This window comes from Cavia porcellus, unplaced genomic scaffold, assembly GCF_034190915.1.
Source record: "Cavia porcellus strain 051 isolate PalLab524CR breed Dunkin Hartley unplaced genomic scaffold, mCavPor4.1 scaffold_19, whole genome shotgun sequence".
Lineage (NCBI taxonomy): Eukaryota > Metazoa > Chordata > Mammalia > Rodentia > Caviidae > Cavia > Cavia porcellus.
In genome coordinates, this window is record NW_026947502.1 from 1,995,519 (window position 1) to 2,015,166 (window position 19,648).

Consider the following 19,648-nt stretch of genomic DNA (forward strand, 5'->3'; position numbering starts at 1 on the left):
CCTCTGTTTGGAACAGATCCTGAGGCTTGCCCAAGCCATGTGGTGTTGGTTATGGGCTGGAGAACGAAGCAATTCTCTCAGGTCTTCAGAGGAAATTCAGGGCGGGTGCGAGCCACCAGGTGCTACTCGGTGACCCTACCTAGGGGCCGCCAACGGGGCTGCTGGCTTCCCAGAGCCCTCAGATGAGGCACCACCTGGATACTGTCCTCTACCACAGGTGCCCTCAGGCAGCCAAAGTCCAACATGGCCCCAGCCCCATGTGCCCTCGGTGGCAGTCACAGCTCAGAAGCTGAGGGGGCCCTTGGTCCTCTCCATCCAGCGAGTGTAGACTCGGGGGCTCTGGGAAGCTGCAGGGCTCCCTTGACCGCGTGAATGGGCTTGCACAGAGCCGTCACGGCCAGCTGCTGTGGAGCGGGGCAGGCAGACGCCTCTAGCCAAGGCTGTCACTTCTCATTGAGGGGAGGGGAGACTTGGGGACCCAGCTCTCTCTGTGCTTCTGGAAACCCATGTGTAAGGCTTTCATTTGTATCTTAGGGGTTTTTCTTGTCTGTCTTGAGTGTATCATGGTGCTCATTTACTCCTCTACAGAGGTGGCTGCCAAGAGGACCCTCAAGGTGCTGAACTCAAATTACAAATTTTTATCTCACTGCTAACTGCCACCGGGACATTTTTGTTCTGTATAGTAAAATTTGAAGCTCTACTTTTATAACTTATTAAAATAAAAGTGTCTTTTGCAAACCATAACTGTATTTGTTAGCTGTACTACGCTTGTCCCTTGGCTAAACCTGGACAGGAGGGAAGGCTGAAATACCTTCAAAGGGCTGCCCTGGGGTGGGGGACCCCAGGGCCCTCTGAGGAGCACCAGTGCGACACTCAGGACATGATGGTGTCCTCTAGGTCCCCCATCAGTGCTTCATTGCTACCCTTTCTCCCCTGGGATTAGGGTTTCCAAGAAACACCAGACTCCAAGTTAAATCTGAATTTTAGGGAACAGGAAACCACCTGATTATCACACACTCTTTTCCTTCTTGTTATGTATCAAACTGTCATTTACTGACTCATCAGCTCGAGTCCTTTTATTTTTTGACATATTTTATTTTTCATTCTAAAATATTTGGTTCCTTTTTTATATTCACTTTCCTGCTGAAATTCTGACCTTCCCAATCATTTTCTAGTGGTTTACTTTCTGAACCATTTCTGTGAATTTAGTCTAGCTGTGCAGCCAAACAAGAGGAGTGATGCCTGTCTGAATGTCCTGTAGCGGAGTAAGGTGACCACAGTGGGCAATGATCTCAAAGTGGCTAGAAAGGAGGCTCTTGAATGTTCCTAAGACAGTGTGTCTGAGGTGACAGAGATGCCAATAACTTAACATTTTACACTGTGAGCCGCACCCTTCTGTCAAACATAAAAATACATGAAAGCACCACCACACGATTCCGGCAGGGGTCATCCTGGAGTCAGTGTCTGTGCTCTTTTCCAAAATCAGTGTTTGAAATTCTCCTGATTTATGTATTTTGTCTCATTCTGCACTGTGTTCTGGACATTCAGTGTATGAGAGTATGAGTATTTAATTCTCACTTAACACAATCACTTTTGCCTCAGTTTTATTAAAAGTTTAAACATACAGACAAGTTTAAAGCATGCATATTTCCATATCTACCACAAAAAGGTTGAACTACTAATATTTTACGCATTTGAAAATATCCAGCAGACATGCTAACTTTTCAAACCTAAAAACTCTTGCATGCATCTAAGAATAACATTGTATTTCCAGTACCATTTCTAAGAAAATTAAACACACCATCTAATACCCTATCTTGACAGTTTCCCAAATGTTTCTGACAGCTGGCTTATTTTTTCCAGAGTCAGAAGCTATAAAGGATCCCTCCTGGGATCTGATTATGTCAAATATCTGACCTAGAGCCTGCCACATTTTCAGTACACTGACTTTCTGAGAAGCTCAGATCAGCTGCCCGGTACACAGTCTTAAAAAGCCGGAGTTGTCTACTTTCTTGCTGTGTAATTCAATTTATTTCTCTATTGCTTGGCATTTCTTGTATAATTTCTTGTCTAGTTCTAGATATTTAATTAGAATTCCATGAAACATTTTGACAATGTATCATATGCTTCATTTTGCATCGCATCAGAAGCTACATGTGAGCTTTTCATATAAACAGTGAAACCTGGTTAGAAGATCTCATAAAAACAACTTTTGCAATCATCTCTGATCCTTTAACATCATGTAAGCCATTTTTAAAAATCTTACAAGTTTTACCATCATTTTCCAGACTTAGTTACATTAAGGGCTGTGAAGTGATTTTCCTAAATCTATCATTCTGTATATCGAAAGATCAGCATTCTTCAAGTCATCTCAGACAGACCTTGCTTTTCTGTCTGCGTCCATCACTATGAGCTTTTGTTTCCTTCTTGGTATACTACAGTCAATTACAGTGATTTTTTTCTTTAAACTGTTGTAAGTTTGCACAGTGGGAACACACACACACACACACACACACACACACACACGTATGTGTACATCGAGGCTCCTGTCCTTCTGACATTAACCCATTAATGTCAAATGCTATCTAGCTTCTTTTTCCAGGAATGTTACACTTCCCCTGCTCCAAACACAGAAGCAGCCATTTCTCCAAAGAACCACCACGGTTCCTCACGAGTGGGAAAAGGCATTTAGAAACCAAAATTTGGGTCCTAAGAAGGTTCACTGTCATCATGTACAATGTTAAAGATTAAGGACTTTTAAAAGCCTGATTTTCTGCTGGGCACATTGGTGCACACCTGGAATTCCATTACTTGAGGCTCAGGTGGGAAGATTTTAAGTCCAAGCCCATCCTGAACAGCGTAGGGATGCAGTGAGATCTCATACCAAAATAAAAAGCCTGGAGATTTAGTTCAGTGCAAAACCCCTGGTCAATCTCCAGACTCTCCCTACACACACACACACACACACACACACACGCACGCACGCACGCACATTCACAAAAAGGAAAGTTTTAATTTTCCTTATAAATACACTTAAATAAATAAAATGATACAGTAAGAGCTTGTTCCACAAATGCTTCTGTTCACAATTCAGTTCTCAATCAAAAAGCATTTGACAAAATTTCTCTTCTCTACATAAACTCCATTTCAGGTGACAAACACAAAGACAGCATCTCCCCCAAAATTGGAAAATAAAGTTTAGGAGCTGAGTACCTCCATATTCTATAGTCAGTTAAGAAACAATCTGTGTTAAATGCTTGAGTTTAATTGTAGACCTTTTCTCAACAGAAGGTCCAGCTAGTTGTATTAGTACAGTATTCTCACTCCCATGAATGTCAAACATAGAACTGAAGGAAATAAACACATGTGGCGAGATAAGGCTTCAACCGAAGGTGTACCCACATACAACCTCACATATGAGAATTCCTAGAAGACACATACTGGAAAAGGCAGCTTTACAAATGGGAGCCGCTTGCGGCAACTCCACCATCTAGGCCGAGGCCAAGCTTGAGGATTTAAGTTGTTATGAGCACAGGTAGTCAGAGACTTGTAAGAAAACGGTCAGTGAAGATTAAAAGTGGGGAACCTTCAAAGATGAAAAGACAAGTGGTTACACCACTGTAGTGAATCTAACCAAAATGAACAGTGCTCCCGAGACACGACAATGGAACAGAACCATAATTCCCACCACACCAGAGCTGAAGGCTCAGTTCTGCCATTGAACTACACTTCGCTAGTAAATGGGAGGCCGTAACTAAACTAAAACTCTCGGCTCTAGTGAGCTACGGGGCATACAGGATCCTACTCTACCAGCACTGACCTTCTGCACAGAGACGACGTCTCTGCATGGGTCCTCCTACTTCACGACACTTTCTAATACTCTGAGACTATTCAGTTATACAGAATCACAGCAAATTAAATAATACAGGAAAGCAAAAGGAGGACTCCTGTTGGGTAAAATTTTAATTTTAAAAACTAAATTACAAATGACTATAGCTACATTTTAAAATCAAGAGCCTCGCATGGTGATACACACCTGTAATCCCAGCACTGAGGCAGGAGGATCATTCTGAGTTCGAGACCAGCCTGGGCTACAAAGTGAGGTTAAGTCCCACCTGAACTGCAGAGTGAGACACGGTCTCAAAAACACAAAAACATATTTTGTGTATATGTGCACATATCTGTGCACACATACACAGACACGTGTACACATGTATGCGTGTAGCCATGTCCCACATAATGATGCTTTGGTTAGTAATGGGACTGAAAAATTCCCATTGTCTAGTGACATCACAGCCATCATGACACAGCTGTCACGGAGCAGAGCATCACTCATGTGTGGAAACACTGGGACAGACAGACCCACCACAGTGCCTGTCAGGTAAAAGTGCTGAGCACAACATTAGAGAATGACGCTGAACGACGACGTTACTGGGGCATGTATTTACTACACTACAGTCTTATCATTACTGCAGAGCGCGTCTCCTGGATACCAAAATAAGCCTACTCTAAAATACCATGCTGCTTTGCACTGGCAGCAGCTACGCATCCCACATTTGCCACACCTCTTGTGGCACCAAGAGGCCACAGGCAGTGATGACCGAGACTTTCCACATGCACAAAGTGCCCCGTGATTACTGTGCATCCTGGTACACGTGCACACATATGTGTGTGCAGCTATCTGGCTTCGGGGCAGCTTGTCACACAGCTTTGTATCTTCATCCTCTCTGTGAAAAAGGAGTCAGATTGCCAATCTGGGAAATGGGGCCCCACATTTATGCACATTATTAACTCAACAACTACTTAGAAAATCCACATAGGGAAGCTTGCTTAGAAATTTAGAGTCTGAAGTAAAACACATCCAACTATTGTTTATACTTTTCAAAAAGTGAGGCCTTTCACACTTTTTCTATGAATTTAAAAATTGGCTTTAGAATTGAATAATGTTTATAAAATATGACAAGTCAGGGCTCTTCACATTTACACTGATACACTGATCTTACTATTAACTAGGTTTTTTCCTGTAGAAATAAAAAGCAATCTATTAGGAATTTGTGCTGCATTTATTATTGTACTGATCACTGTCTAATAAGGAGCCTTGGATTATTAGCACGATAAATTAAAGCTCACAGGTTTCTCTTCTCTCAGAAATGTCTGATACTGAGTAAAAGAGGAGCCATAGAGGAGAGGTTTCCCGTATTCCTTCCACTTGTAGAGCCTCTCTTTATTATGGACCTTCTTGTGTCTACAAAGGTTTGATCTGTAACTGTAAGCTTTCCCACACTCCATACATTTATAGAGTTTCTCTCCAGTATGGATTCTCTCATGTTCAGTGAGGAATGAATACTGGCTGAATGCCTTTCCACACTGGTTACACCGATAGGGTTTCTCTCCAGTGTGAATTCTCTGATGCCTATAGAGGTTGGACTTGCACCCAAAGGCTTTGCCACATTCTTGACATGTGTACAGCTTTTCTCCTGTATGGATTTTTCGATGCTCATTAAAGGATGAATACTGGTTGAAGGTTTTCCCACATTCATTACACTGGTGGGGTTTCTGCCCAGTATGGATGCGCTGGTGCTCCACAAATGTGGAGATGCGCGTAAAGGTCCTCCCACACTCCAAACACTGGCACAGCTCTTCTCCAGTATGGAGTCTTTGGTGTTCAACGAGCGATGGAAACTGGCTGTAACCTTTCCCACACTGGCTGCATTTATAAGGTTTCTCGCCGGTGTGGATTCTTTGATGCCTGTGAAGCTTTGCTCTACAGTTGAAGGCCTTCTCACATTCAGCACATTTGTAGAGCTTCTCTCCAGTGTGAATCCTCTGGTGCACGGTGAGCGTGGAACACTGGCTAAAAGCTTTCCCACACTCCCTGCAGCGGTAGGGCTTCTCGCCCGTGTGCACTCTCAGATGCTTGATGAGGGTGGAACTGCTGTTGAATGCTTTTGCACACTCGTTACACTTGTATGGCCTCTCCCCAGTATGGATTCTCTGATGTGTGAGCAGAGAGGACCGGTGGCTGAAGGCCTTCCCACACTCACCACACTTGTAGGGTTTCTCACCCGTATGGATTCTCCGGTGCTCCAGAAGATGAAGGCTCTGGCTGAAGCCCTTCCCACACTCCTGACAGACAAAAGACTTTCCTCCTGGGTAAATCTGGAAGTATCTCATGAGACGGAAATTCTGTGTCAGACCTTCCCCGAAGGTGCAACGCACCTTGGGTAAAATCTTCACAGGAACGCTCCGCTGTGCAACAAGGGCTGTGCTCATAAATGAGTTCCCCGCCAGGCCCAGACCCGTGCGGTGCCCGCCCTCACTGAGGGCTACCATTTGCCTAAGGGGTTTCTTTTGTTGCTCCTGTACTATCCTGCCCTCAAAATCCGCACCTTCTCTGAAGTCGACATTCCAAGGACCAAAGTTAGAGGATTTTTTCTTTACTATTCCATGACATATTTCTTCAGTAAAAATGTCTTGTCTGACAGGCACTGCTCCTATGTCAGGCCAACTCTTGAAATCTGAAATGAACCAGAAGAATTAATGCCTCCTAGAAAAGACGAATAAATAGATTAGTGGGGTAATAAAATTAGCAACAGTGCATACAAAAAATGTGGCAGCATCTGATGTCTAAGGCTGACCTGAATCTAGTGGAGAGAGAAGGAAACAGGTGAGGAGTGCTGTGGAGAATCCATCGGGCAGTGACAAGGACGCACCCAGGGAGAAGTAAAGCTGGGCTCAGAAAGAACAAGCCATGCGGAAGGTGCAGGTTACAGGGCCAAGGCATGTGGTAAGCTCCAGCTGAGCACCACGGGTTCTTTAATCTGTCGTCATTTCCTACCCTGTGTACACTAGGCAGTAAGCAGGTAAGCTGTCTTTCCTCTGTCCCTCCTATTTCTGCTCTGATTGTATGTATTTTTCCCATCTTCCCTCTGAAACCCCACATAATTTTAAACTATTTGGATTGTTTTCCTTGTATATTGTGATTTCATAAAGTAGTCTGTTAAAAGGCAGGCATTTGGGTTTTAACTTTACAATAGTCTTCAGGACATGATCAAGGAGATAATATCTGATTTAAGTTCAAGATTCTGATTATAAAAAAAGAGGAAAAAAATCAGCCACCTGCAACAATCTATCCCTTGGAGGAAGAATACTTTCATACTATTCTTCCATCATTTTTCCCCATTCTATTAGGTCACGAGGAAAAACACAAACATATTCATTTCCTTTAATAAACTGCAACCAAGAAAAAAAAAGCTGCAAGCAGAAGACTAGATGTTTTTGTAGAAATTTTTGAGCAATAGAAACTGAACACAGAGCTTCATATATGCTAGACAAGACCTCTACAGTGAATGATACCCCCAGCCCTTGAAAAAATCTTTTGAGAACAATGAAAATCTAAAATACATGAATTTGCCCGGACCCTGGAGGGTGGCCGATCCTCACCTACCCACCCCCTCAGACTCCAAACCCTGGAGGGCGGCCAATCCTTGGCCTGCGTTTGCCTTTGACCTTAAAGATCTGCAGAGTATTCCCTCCATAATGAAATGCCACAACTAGATACATCAACATGATTTACCATTATCTTATCAATGATTATCTGTTTATATTCTTTCAACTAAATATCTCATCACACCTATTCAATTTAGACCCCAAAACAGCCCACCTAGAAAATACAAAATAAAAATCACCTTGAGAAAACAAATGAACGAAAATCTATTTGCCTCTTTCATTACCCCCATACTAATAGGGATGCCCATCGTAATTATTATAATATTCCCTAAAATTCTATTCTCCTCTTCCAAGTGCCCAATAATTGCCTAATCACTGTCCAACAATGAACAATTAAACTAATCCTAAAGCAAATAATAACAATACATAATACTAAAGGATGCACTTTAGCATTAATATTAATCTCCCTCATCTTATTTATCGGCACCACCAACCTTCTAGGCCTCCTGCCCAACCCCTTTACCCCAACAACACAACTGTCAATAAGCTTCTGCATGGCTATTTCACTATGACCGGGAACAGTGATCTTAGGCTTGTGACATAAAATCATCAGTAGTACATTTTCTCCCTTAATTCTACTCATCCCAATACTCAAATTATTGAGACAATTGGCTTATTCATCCAACCTATTGCCCTAGCAGTTCGATTAACCACTAAATTACTGTTGGACACCTACTCATATACCTAATTGGAGGAGCCACATTAGTACTAACCTCTATCAGCCCTTCAACAGCTTGAAGGGCATTATTTTATTATTTACATGACAATGACCCACCAAACGCATGCCTATCATATAGTAAGCCCAAGCCCCCGACCTCTGACAGAAGCGTTATCTGCTCTTCTGCTCACATCGGCTTAATTGTATGATTTCACTTTAACTCTAAGACACTACTAATATTAAGCTTCCTAACTAATGCACTCACCATATATCAATTATGATGGGATATTGTACAAGAAGGAACATACCAAGGGCACCATATAACAATCGTACAAAAAAAGGACTATAGAATGGAGTCATCTTATTTATTATTTCCGAAGTATTTTTCTTTTCAGGTTTTTTCTGAACCTTTACCACTCCAGCCTAGCTCCGACTCCAGAACTGGGTGGGTTCTAACCCCCCGCAGAGATTAAACCCCTGACCCCCACGGACGTGCCCCTTCTTAACACGTCAATTCTTCTAGCACCAGGCGTATCAATCACTTGATCACACTGGAGTCTAACAGAAGGAAACTGAAACCAAGTAATTCAAGTTGTGATCATAGAATTATGTTAGGTATTTACTTCACCCTGCTTCAAGCTTCGGAATACGTCTAAACACCCTCCTCCATCTCAGACGGAGTTACGGTCTCCCTTTGCGTAGCCACAGGATTCCCAGCCTCCTCCGCCTGCTGTACGGTCACTTCACACCACAGCTCGGCTTGGAAGCAGCCACTTGGTACCGACTATTCCTCTATGTCTCCATCTACTGATGGGGCTCACGCTTTCTTAGGGCAGCCCAGACCCCTGACTTCCAGTCAGTGGGCCTCAGAACAGCCCTGAGAGAAAGCAGTAAACATTATAATCTCACTCCCAACCATCCGTCTCCTGACCTTTCTACTAATCACAATGGCTTTCTGATTTCCTCAGACAAATGCCTACACTGAAAACACCAGCCCTTACAGATGTGGTTTGACCCAACCACATCTGTATGACTACCATTTGCAATGAAATTCTTCCTCTCACAATCACTTTCCTCCTATTTGATCTGGATATTGCCCTTCTAGCTCCACTACCATGGGCACCCCAAATTAATAATCCAGAGCTGATACTGTTAGTCTCACTAATATGAAGTTTAATCTTAACATTAGGCTTGGCATACGAGTGAACCCAAAAAGGACTAGAATGAACTGAATATGGGAATTAGTTTAACACTCAAAACAAATGATTCTGACTCATTAGATCACATTTTAATCCATAACTACCAAAATGTCCTCAATTCACTTTAACCTAATTATACCTTATACTGGATCATTCTAGGTACAATAATATACCAAACCCACATAATATCCTCCCTCCCATGCCTAGAAGGTCTAATACTATCAACACTTACCTTTGGTGCCCCAGGTATACCTCACTCACACTGCCCTACCCTTTGCCATCCCTGTCATTACTCTTGTATTCCCGGCCTGCAAAGCAGCTGTAGGGCTGGCACTCCCAGTCATAATTTCAAACATTTATGGAATTGGTTACATACAAAACTTGAACTTACTACAATGCTAAAAATTATCCCTACACTTATACTCATCCCAACTCCTTGGCCACCTAATAATATGAATCAACACAACACTGCAAAGCCTACTAATTGCATTAATAAGCCTAACAATTGTAAACAAACTGGAAAGACATCATTGGACAAAACTATTCACTAAACTTTTCCTCTGACTCACTCTCCTCCTCTCTATTAGTTTTAACATGACTCCTTCCTCTAATAATTATCTCTAGTCAATACCACTTAAATGAGACAGAAGTACAAAAATATATATGTCACCCTACTTGGTTATCTCCAAACTTTTTAATCATAAAATTTCAGCCACAGAAATATTATTACTCTATATGTTATTTGAAGCAACCTTAATCCCAACCCTAATCATTATAACCTGATGAGGGAATCAAACAGAACAAATGAAAGCAGGCCTAATATTTCCTATTCTGTACATTAATAGGATCTCTGCCACTCCTAGCTACCCTAACCTACCTACAAAACCTCAGGCTCACCACATTTCCTCCTATTCAACTATAACAACATATTAAGGCTCACAACTTGATCCAGCAAACATGACTAGTGTGCATAACACGCTTTATAATAAAAACACCACTTTATGGCCTCCATCTGTGGCTTCCAAAAGCCCATGCAGAGGCTCCAATTGCAGGTTCAATAATCCTAGCAGCCATTCTGCTGAAGTTAGGGGGCTACAGAATAATGCGAATCTTACAACTCTTAGACGCCTTAACAACCCCACCCTCAGCACCCCTGCATTCTCCTGTCCCTGGAGGCTCATCATAACCAGTCCCTAACAGACCTAAAGTGCCTCACAGTCACACGACATTAGGTACCACAGCTATTCTAACCAAGCCCCATTAAGTTTTATAGGGTTAACAACTCTAATAATTGCCCAAGGCCTCACATCCTCCTACTTTGTCTCACAAATTCTAATTGTAAACACATTCATAGCTGAACTGTATGCTTATTATATTCTTCTGCTTAGGAGCTATCGCAACACTATTTACTGTCGTCTGCAGTATCATACAAAATGACATCCAGAAAATGGCAGCATTTTCCACCTCTCCTCAAGCAGGCTTCATAATGGTGACCACTGTGGTTGATTGGCCATACCTAGCTTTCCTCCATGTTTGCACACAGGCCTTTCTCAAGGCTATGCTTTTTATACGCTCAGGCGCAGTCACTTAAAATGATGAACAAGATATTCAAAAAACAGGACTCCTCAGAATTCTGCGTCTTCCCTCTTCCTCTCTTGTCATTGGCAGTCTGGCTCTCACAGGCTTACCACTTCTCACAGGCTTTTATTCCATGGACCTAACCGTGGAAGCTGCCACATCCCGTATCAATGCCTAGGCCCTGACCCTTCCTCTCACTGCCACATCTCTTAACAGTTGTTTATAGTTCTCGAATCTTATTTTTTGTTTTATCAGAAAACCTACAATATACTTTTCGATGATGATGATGATACTCATCGATGAAAATAATCCTATGCTAGTTAGTTCTATCAACGCTTGGTAACCGGAAGCATCTTCACAAGATTTATTTCAAGTACTATCCCACCTACAAGTGGCTACCAAATAACTACACAAAACTATCTGAAAACCTCAGCACTTATGGTAACGACTTTTACAACTGTAATAGAACTAAACTCAATAACCTATAATTTAAAGATAAGTTTAACTTCTCAAACATATTAGGCTACTTTGCGACACTCATTCATTGACTATTTCCTTACGAAACTTACTAATGAGCCAAAACTTATCATCAGCAATAACTGACTTAATTAGACTTGAAAAAACAGCTCCAAAAAGTATCTTCGACTTACAAATTTCAGTGTCTACAAGCACATTAAATCCAACAGGCTAAAATTCATCGAAGCCTGTGACAAATGGTATGCCTGATGACATTCAATCATCAGTATAATAATAAAAACTCTACAATTAATCCTAACAACAAAGAACTTCAAACAATTATGCTAGATCCTCACATCTCAGGGTACCATTCTGTGGCTAAAGCAGTTGTGTAACCAAATACAACTATTATTCCTTTTAAATGAATTAAAAATACTAGGAGTCAGGGCTGGGGATTTAGCTCAGCGGCATAAGCGCCTGCTTTGCAAGCAGGCAGTCATGAGTTTGATCCCTGGTACCAATGAAAAGGAAAAAGACAAAAAAAAAAAAAAAAAAATACTAGGAGTCCTAAAAATGACTCACCTTGACTTAAAATGCTTATACATCCAATACTGCCGCTAACAATTAATGTTAGAGCACTGTAAGTGGAAAAAAGTTTCGCCAATAGCCACACAAAGCCTGAACAAACAAGATGCTAAGAATGTACAAAGAGTCATAATTCCTACACAGAATTTCACCATGACTAGTGATATGAAAAGCCACTGTTGTGATTCAATTGTAGAAACAAAAACTAAGGGCCCACATACAAAAATCACACCCACTGACCAATATCATCAACCACTCATCCACTGACCTGCCAGCCCCACCTAGCATCTCAGCATGATGAAGCTTTGGCTCCCTTCTAGGACTCTGCCTCAGATTATCACAGGGTTACTTCTAGCAATACACTACACTGCAGACCAATCATCGTTCTCATCTGTCACCCACGCCTGCCAAGACACAAGCCACGGGTGACTAATCTGACACCTACACACTAACAGAGCATCCATATTTTTCATCTTTATCTCCACACTGCATGAGGCATTTACTACAGATCATATGCATTTTTAGAAACTTGAAATGTTGGAATCCTACTCCTATTCACAGTGATGGCCATCGCCTTCACAGGACAGGAGTTACCCTGAGGACAAATCTTATTCTGAGGGGCCACCATAATCACAAACCAATCAGCAATTTCCTACATGAGCACAACTCTTGCTGAATGAATTCGAGGCGACTTTTCAGTTGATAAAGCCACTCTGAGATGGTCCTTGGCTTTTCACTTTATCTTACCCTTCATTATCACAGCCCTAGTCACAGTACATCTATTATTTCTCCATGATACTGGATCAAACAACCTATCAGGACTCAGCTCTGATCTGACAAAATCCCATTCCACCCCTACTACACAATTAAAGGTATCATAGGGTTCCTGATCACAGTGTTGGCCCTCTTACCCTTAGTTCTCTTCTCACTGACCTTCTTGATGACCCAGACAACTACACCCAAGCCAACCCTCTAAAAACCACATACCAACCCAGAGTGATACTTTCTTTTCACATGCAGTCCTCTACTCCATTCCCAACAAACTTGGGAGGAGTGTTAGCCTTTGTATTCTCAGTCTTAATCTTAGCTTTATTCCCAGCCCTACACGTATCAAACAATGCAGCACATCCTTTCAGCCCTTTAGCTAATGCCTTCTATGGGTGCTAGTGGCAGCCATACATGAATCGGAGCCAACCAGTTAAACACCCGTACATCACCATCGGCCAGCCAGCATCCATCACTTATTTCTTCACCATCCTAATTCTCTTTCCACTAGTAAATATAACACAGAACAAAATCCTGGACAGTCATACTTGTATAAACAATTACTCTGGTTTTGTAAATCAAAAATGTAAATAATTTCCTCCAGGACACAATAACTCAAGGAAGAAACAAAATGTCACGCCATCAGCACCCAAAACTGAAATTCTTATTAAACTATTCCTTGATGCCAGCAGATACACATTCATATAGTGTAACCACACCCCAACTCTGTACATCGTGCTTTAATGCATATCCCCATTAATAAATGTACTAGTACATAACATGTAGCATAGGACATAAGCCATGATTTGTTTAATCAACATTAAACCCTCAACCCCACAGATATCGGGCAAGTACAACAAACCCTGAACATACACAAACCATTACAATTCTTTACTTCACCTCAACTTCTCAACAATATGCCTATTCATTCCCAAAATCCCACGACTTTTACATAATACACTCATTCCATCCTTAGACAGGCCCCGTTGAATCAAGTAAGTCCTCGTCAATATGCCTACCTCTTAATTTACTAACCCACTAGACAGGGACCCTCTACTCAGCCTGGGCCCATAACATGTTGGGTGCCTAATAATAATCTTTAAGAGACTTTGGATTCTTACTTTAGGGCCATCCAATCGTTCCCTTAAATAAGACATCTCGATGGGCTAATGTCTAATCAGCCTATAACCAACACAATTGTGGCTTCATGCATTTGGTATCTTTTTTATTTCGGGGATGCTGTGACTCACCATTGCCGTCGAGGCATGGTCTCAGTCAACTCAACTGTAGCTGGACTTACAAATGAAGTGTTTTACTCCACGTGAAGCAATTTCAGTGGCAATTCTTTTAATGCTTGAAGAACATAACCTTACGCACACGTACATACACGTGCGTACACGAGCATATATGCGATTTTTAGCAATAAGTGTCTATTAACAAACTCCCCTTAACCCTTGTTAAAGTACTATTCTATAGGTATAAACACGGAGAACATATATCCCCATTCCTGACAAACCCCAAAAACAAGAATTATGTTTACACTCAAAATAGTATATCAACACTCCCCATTCCACTTGTCACATCAACATAATGCAAAATTTATCACATTCATAGGGTGCACAATCCTCCCCTGCTCTTGTTCATTCATGAATACTCTCTGACCTCCACCCACTCTATGAACTTCCTAATACACACACATATAAAGTTAATGTAGCTTATACATAAAGATGAGTTTTATAATCCATAAACAATAGGCTCAGTCCTGACTTTTTAATTGGTTATTAGCAGAATTACACATGCAAGTCATCACATCAGTGAGAACACCCTCTACACCAAAAGGGTTAAGAGCAGGCATCAAGCACACTACAAAGTAGCTCATAGCACCTTGCTTTGCCACATCCCCGAGGAGACAGCAGTAATAAAAATTAAGCAATAAACGAAGTTTGACTGTCATGCAACTAACAAGGGTTGGTAAACTTCGTGCCAGCCACCTCGGTCATACAATTAACCCAAATTAATAAATTCCCAGCATAAAAAGAAATACAAAAAAAAAAGATTAAATTTTATCTAAGTCATAAAAAACTCTAGATAAAACATAAACCAGAAACAAAAGTAATCCTAATATATATATGAATACATGAAAACTAAGACCCAAACTGGGATTAGATACCCCATTATACTTAGCCATAAACAAAAATTCACACAAGAATTTTCGTCCGAGAACTACTAGCAACAGCTTAAAACTCAAAGGACTTGGTGGTGCTTTATATCCACGTAGAGGAGCCTGTTCTATAATTGGTAAACCCGATCTACCTCACCATTTCTTGCTAATACAGCTTATATACTGCCATCTTCAGCAAACCCAATCATGGAAATAAAGTAAGCATATTACATAAAAACGTTAGGTCAAGGTGTAGCCGATGAAGTGGGAACATTTTCTTATTAGAAGAACAATCAACACAAATCTTTATGAAAACTAAAGATCTAAGGAGGATTTAGTAGTAAATTAAGAATACAGAGCTTAATTGAACCAGGCTATGAAGCACGTACATACCGGCCGTCACCCTCCTCAAATATTCAAAATTCCAAAGCCCCAAAATTAACACATATGAGAGGAGATAGGTCTAACAAGGAAGCATACTGGAAAGCACGGCTGGAAACAAAGTGCAGCTTAAACTAAAAGCACTGGGCCTACGCCCAGAAGATTTCAATCACCAACAACCACTTCAAACCCATTCTAGCCCAAAAACTACCAAATCTAACTAATCTAAAGCCATAAAGTAAAATATTCACCTTTAAGAGTATAGAAGATAAAATTTTTTCTGGCACTACAGAGACAGTACATAAGGGAAAGATGAAAGATATAAATAAACAGTTAAAAAAAAAAAAAGCATAGATTACCCCTACTACCTTTTGTATAATGAGTTAACCAGAACCAACTTGGCAAAGTGAACTGAAATCAACCACCCCGGAAACCAAAGGAGCTACTTACAAACAGCTAAGACACAGAACTTGTCTATGTGGCAAAAAACTGAGATTTAGAGGCAGAGGTGAAAAGCCAGCCGAGCGCAGTGACAGCTGGTTGTCCAAATAAGAACTTCAGTTCGGCTTTAAGTTTTCCCAAAGTACTCCTAACTCAGACGAAAGCTTAAAACAGCTCTTTAAAGCAAGGAAACAACCTTCAACAACAGGTAAACAAACAAAATCACCATAGTTGGCCTAAAAGCAGTCATCAATTAAGAAAGCATTCAAGCTCAACAAACCTCACAACCTCCAATTTTAATAAAACTGGATAAACCCTTCATTAACAATTGGAGTACTCTATAACTACATAGAGGAGATAATGTTAATACCAGTAACAAGAATTATTTTTCCCTGCACAAGCTTAAGTCAAACCCACACTTGATCCTTAACTTACAAGTTTCCCCACTAATATTCCTCTTTTTTTATTCATGCTTGCAAGGCAGGCGCTTCTGCCACTGAGCTAAATCCCTCACCCACCCATTAACATTCTTATTAAAAATATTGTTAACCCAACACAGGAGTGCTATTCAGGAAAGACTAAAAAAAGCAAAAGGAATTCGGCAGACATAAATCCAGCCTGTTTACCAAAAAACGTCACCTTTAGCATATCAAGTATTAGAGGCACTGCCTGCCCAGTGACAAACCAATTTAATGCCCATGGTACCCTAACCATGCAAAGGTAGTATAATCACTTGTTCTTTAAATAAGGACTTGTATAAATGGACAAACGAGGATTGCACTGTCTCTTGCTTTATGTCAGTGAAACTGACCGACCCATGAAGAGGGGGAAATGTACTAATAAGACTAGAAGACCCTACATAGCTTTAATTGATAATTTACTCTTTCTCATCTTAGGACCACTAAGACATAAAACACAAGACCTAGATTAATAATTTTGGTTGGGGTGACCTCAGAAAATAACATACCCTCTAAATGACATTAAACTAGATACTCCAAGTCAAAATTCACTACCACTAATTGACCCAAAAACCTTTGGTCCACGGACCAAGTTACCCTAGGGATAACAGCGCAATCCTATTTTAGGGTCCATATTGACACCTCAGTGTTGGGTCCAGACATCCTAATGGTGCAGCTGCTATTAAGGGTTCCTTTGTTGAACAATTAATAATCCTATGTGATCTGCGTTCAGATCAACGCAATCCAGGTTGGTTTCTATCTATATGATTTCTCCCAGTATCAAAGGACAAGAGAAGTGAGGCCAATTAGCCAATTATGCCTGGATAACCAAAAGATGATATTATATAAATCTTATAATTATCCCAACCACACCCAAGAAAAGGGTTTGTTAAGGTGACAGAGCCTAGTAAACTGCATAGAACTTAAAACTTTATACTCAGAGGTTCAATTTCTCTCCTTAACACTTATGTTCTTAATCAACCTCTTTTTACTAACTATTCCTATTTTACTAGCCATAGCATTTCTCATCTTGACAGAACGAAAAATCCTTGGCTATCTACAAATATGTAAAGGACCAAACATCACATGCCCCACCCTGCCCCTGGACCTGGGACCCTGGACCCCAGAGGGCAGCTGATCCTCGCCTGTCTGCCTCCCTCAGGTCCCAGACCTTGGAGGGTGGCCAATCCTTGCCTATCCTACTACCTGGACCTGGTACTGCCGTAGATCTTCAGTTGCCCCTCCCCCTCCCAGAATCTTGTACTATAATCCATTAACCTTGCTGGGCTGATGGGAAACTTAGTAATCCCTCACCCAAACAGAGGACTTCAGCAGGCTTCCATCAGTGTGATAAGTTTGGCCCTAAAACAGAGAATTGCAGGGGGTAAACAGGAGCAGTAGTGAAGTCCCCTTCAGCTGTAGGATCTCGGTGAGCCTGGTAAGAGTGTGGGTGAGTCCTTCTTCTATACAGAGAACATCAAGTGGGTTGAACAGTGTGCCAATAAACCCTCTCCCAATCTGGAGGAAATTAAAAGAGCTTGAGAGACACAGTGACACAGTAGGATCCCAGTTGAGGCAAACACTATAACAAGTAGATCTGATGGCCTGGAACAACCTGAAGATACATTAATGACAGGAAACTAAGCATTGACTTACATCAATACTCCTAGGCGAGTCAGCCTAGGAAGAATATAGGACTCACCCAACAGTCCCTGCAGGAGGAATTCAGATGACTGGCCCTCCTCTTCATTATGGTACTCAGCAACTGGACAAACATCAACCACACAGTAGGACCCGAAGATAAGCACTACCAATAGTTGAGACTAGTTGGACCAAAAGACCAAATATTAGCCTGAAAGGTGAAAATTACAAAATGAAAACTCAAGCATCTAGTCCATCAGGAGCAAGTAGAGGAGACAATGAAATAGAGGAAATTAAGTCACACACTTGAAATGTCTGAAAAGATAGTAAATGAAATAAAGAAACAAATCTATGAGGCTGTAGAGGAAATCAGATTAGAAATAATTTCTCATGTAAAGACAGAAATAACAACCTTAATAAAGGAGTTACTCAGCATTGCTAAAGAAGACAGAAACAAAAGAAGTACAGGAGCATGGGGAGATGATGGAAACCTTGAATGAACGATATAGAAAAGAAGTAGAATGCATGAAACAAATTCAAAGAGATATCCAAGAAATAAAAAATTCTATTTAAAGCTAGCAAAACTGTTTAAATGAAGCTGAGGATAGAATTTCAGACCTTAAGGACAGGATTGCAGTTTGTGATCATGAAAGGATAGAACTTTTAAAAATAACAAGGCAGCATAAAATAACAATTCAACAGCTACAAGATGATGCAAAGAGAAACAATATAAGACTAATCGGCATCAATGAAGATGCAGGAGTCAATGCAAATGACATTGGTAAACTATTTACAGAAGTAATAACAGAAAATTTCCCAAACATGGAGAAAGAATCTGATATAGTTAAGTGGGGCATACAGAACACCAAAAAGTCACAACCAAAATAAATCTATACCCAGACATATAATAATTAAGATCCCAGACATACAGCATAAAAACAGAATACTAAAAACTATTGGAAAAAAGACACAACTCACCTATCAAGTAAAACCTGTTAGAATCACAGCAGACTTTTCAACACAAACCCTGAAGTTAAGACAAGCCTAGAGTGAAGTATATCAAGCCCTGAAAGAAAACAACTTTTGGCCCAGATTGATGTGCTCTGCAAAACTTTCTTTGACATTTAATGGAGAAATAAAATACTCCCATGACAAAGAACAACTGAAGAAATTCATGTCCACTTAACCAACCCAAGAAAGAGTCCTGAAAGACATATAGACAGACATAAAAATGATTACAATTCCCAGAACAACAATAGAAACAACCACCAGACAGGGCAAGCAATTAAACCAGGGGGAAAAGCAGGAAAACAACATGACAAAGTCGAACAAGTATATATCAGTTATATTCATCAATGAAAAATGGTCTCAGCTCATCTATTAAAAGAAATAGGTTGACAGAATGAATCAAGAAACAGGATCCAACAATATGCTGTATACAACAAACACATCTGACTCAAAAGGAAACTCATAGACTAAAAGTCAAAGGATGAAAAACAGTATTTCAGGTGACAAGAACCCAGAAAAAAGCAGGGGTAGCTATTCTATTTGCAAACAAGGTGAATTTCAAACCAAAAATGATCAAAGGAGATAAAGAAGGTCACCATATACTTGTCAAGGGAATAATTCACGAAAAAGAGCTAACAATCATACACATATATGCACTAAATACAGAAGAACCCAACTATATAAGACAAATACTAATAGATATGAAAAACCAAACAAGCAACACCATAATTGTAATAAAGGACCCTAATACACCATTGTCAGAAAGAGACAGATTAGACAAAAAGTTGGCAAAGAAAAAACAGAACGG

The 19,648-nt window shown here is 40.7% G+C and overlaps 2 protein-coding genes across 6 annotated transcripts in view; one reads left to right on the forward strand and one right to left on the reverse strand.

Annotated features, from left to right (window-relative positions):
• The window catches only part of Adamts2 (ADAM metallopeptidase with thrombospondin type 1 motif 2), a 187,995-nt gene extending 187,251 nt beyond the window's left edge, over positions 1-744 (forward strand). Inside the window, exon 23 of the mRNA XM_063230484.1 lies at positions 589-744. The gene's annotated coding sequence lies outside the window, so the exon portion shown is untranslated. The remainder of the gene's footprint in view (positions 1-588) is intronic.
• An 843-nt stretch (positions 745-1,587) lies between these two features.
• The window catches only part of Znf354c (zinc finger protein 354C), a 29,059-nt gene continuing 10,998 nt past the window's right edge, over positions 1,588-19,648 (reverse strand). For all 5 annotated transcript variants that reach the window (XM_003461631.5, XM_063230490.1, XM_063230491.1 and 2 more), the window contains one exon: positions 1,588-6,518. In XM_003461631.5, coding sequence (XP_003461679.2) covers positions 5,107-6,518 — 1,412 coding nt within the window. In that variant the 3' untranslated portion in view covers positions 1,588-5,106. The remainder of the gene's footprint in view (positions 6,519-19,648) is intronic.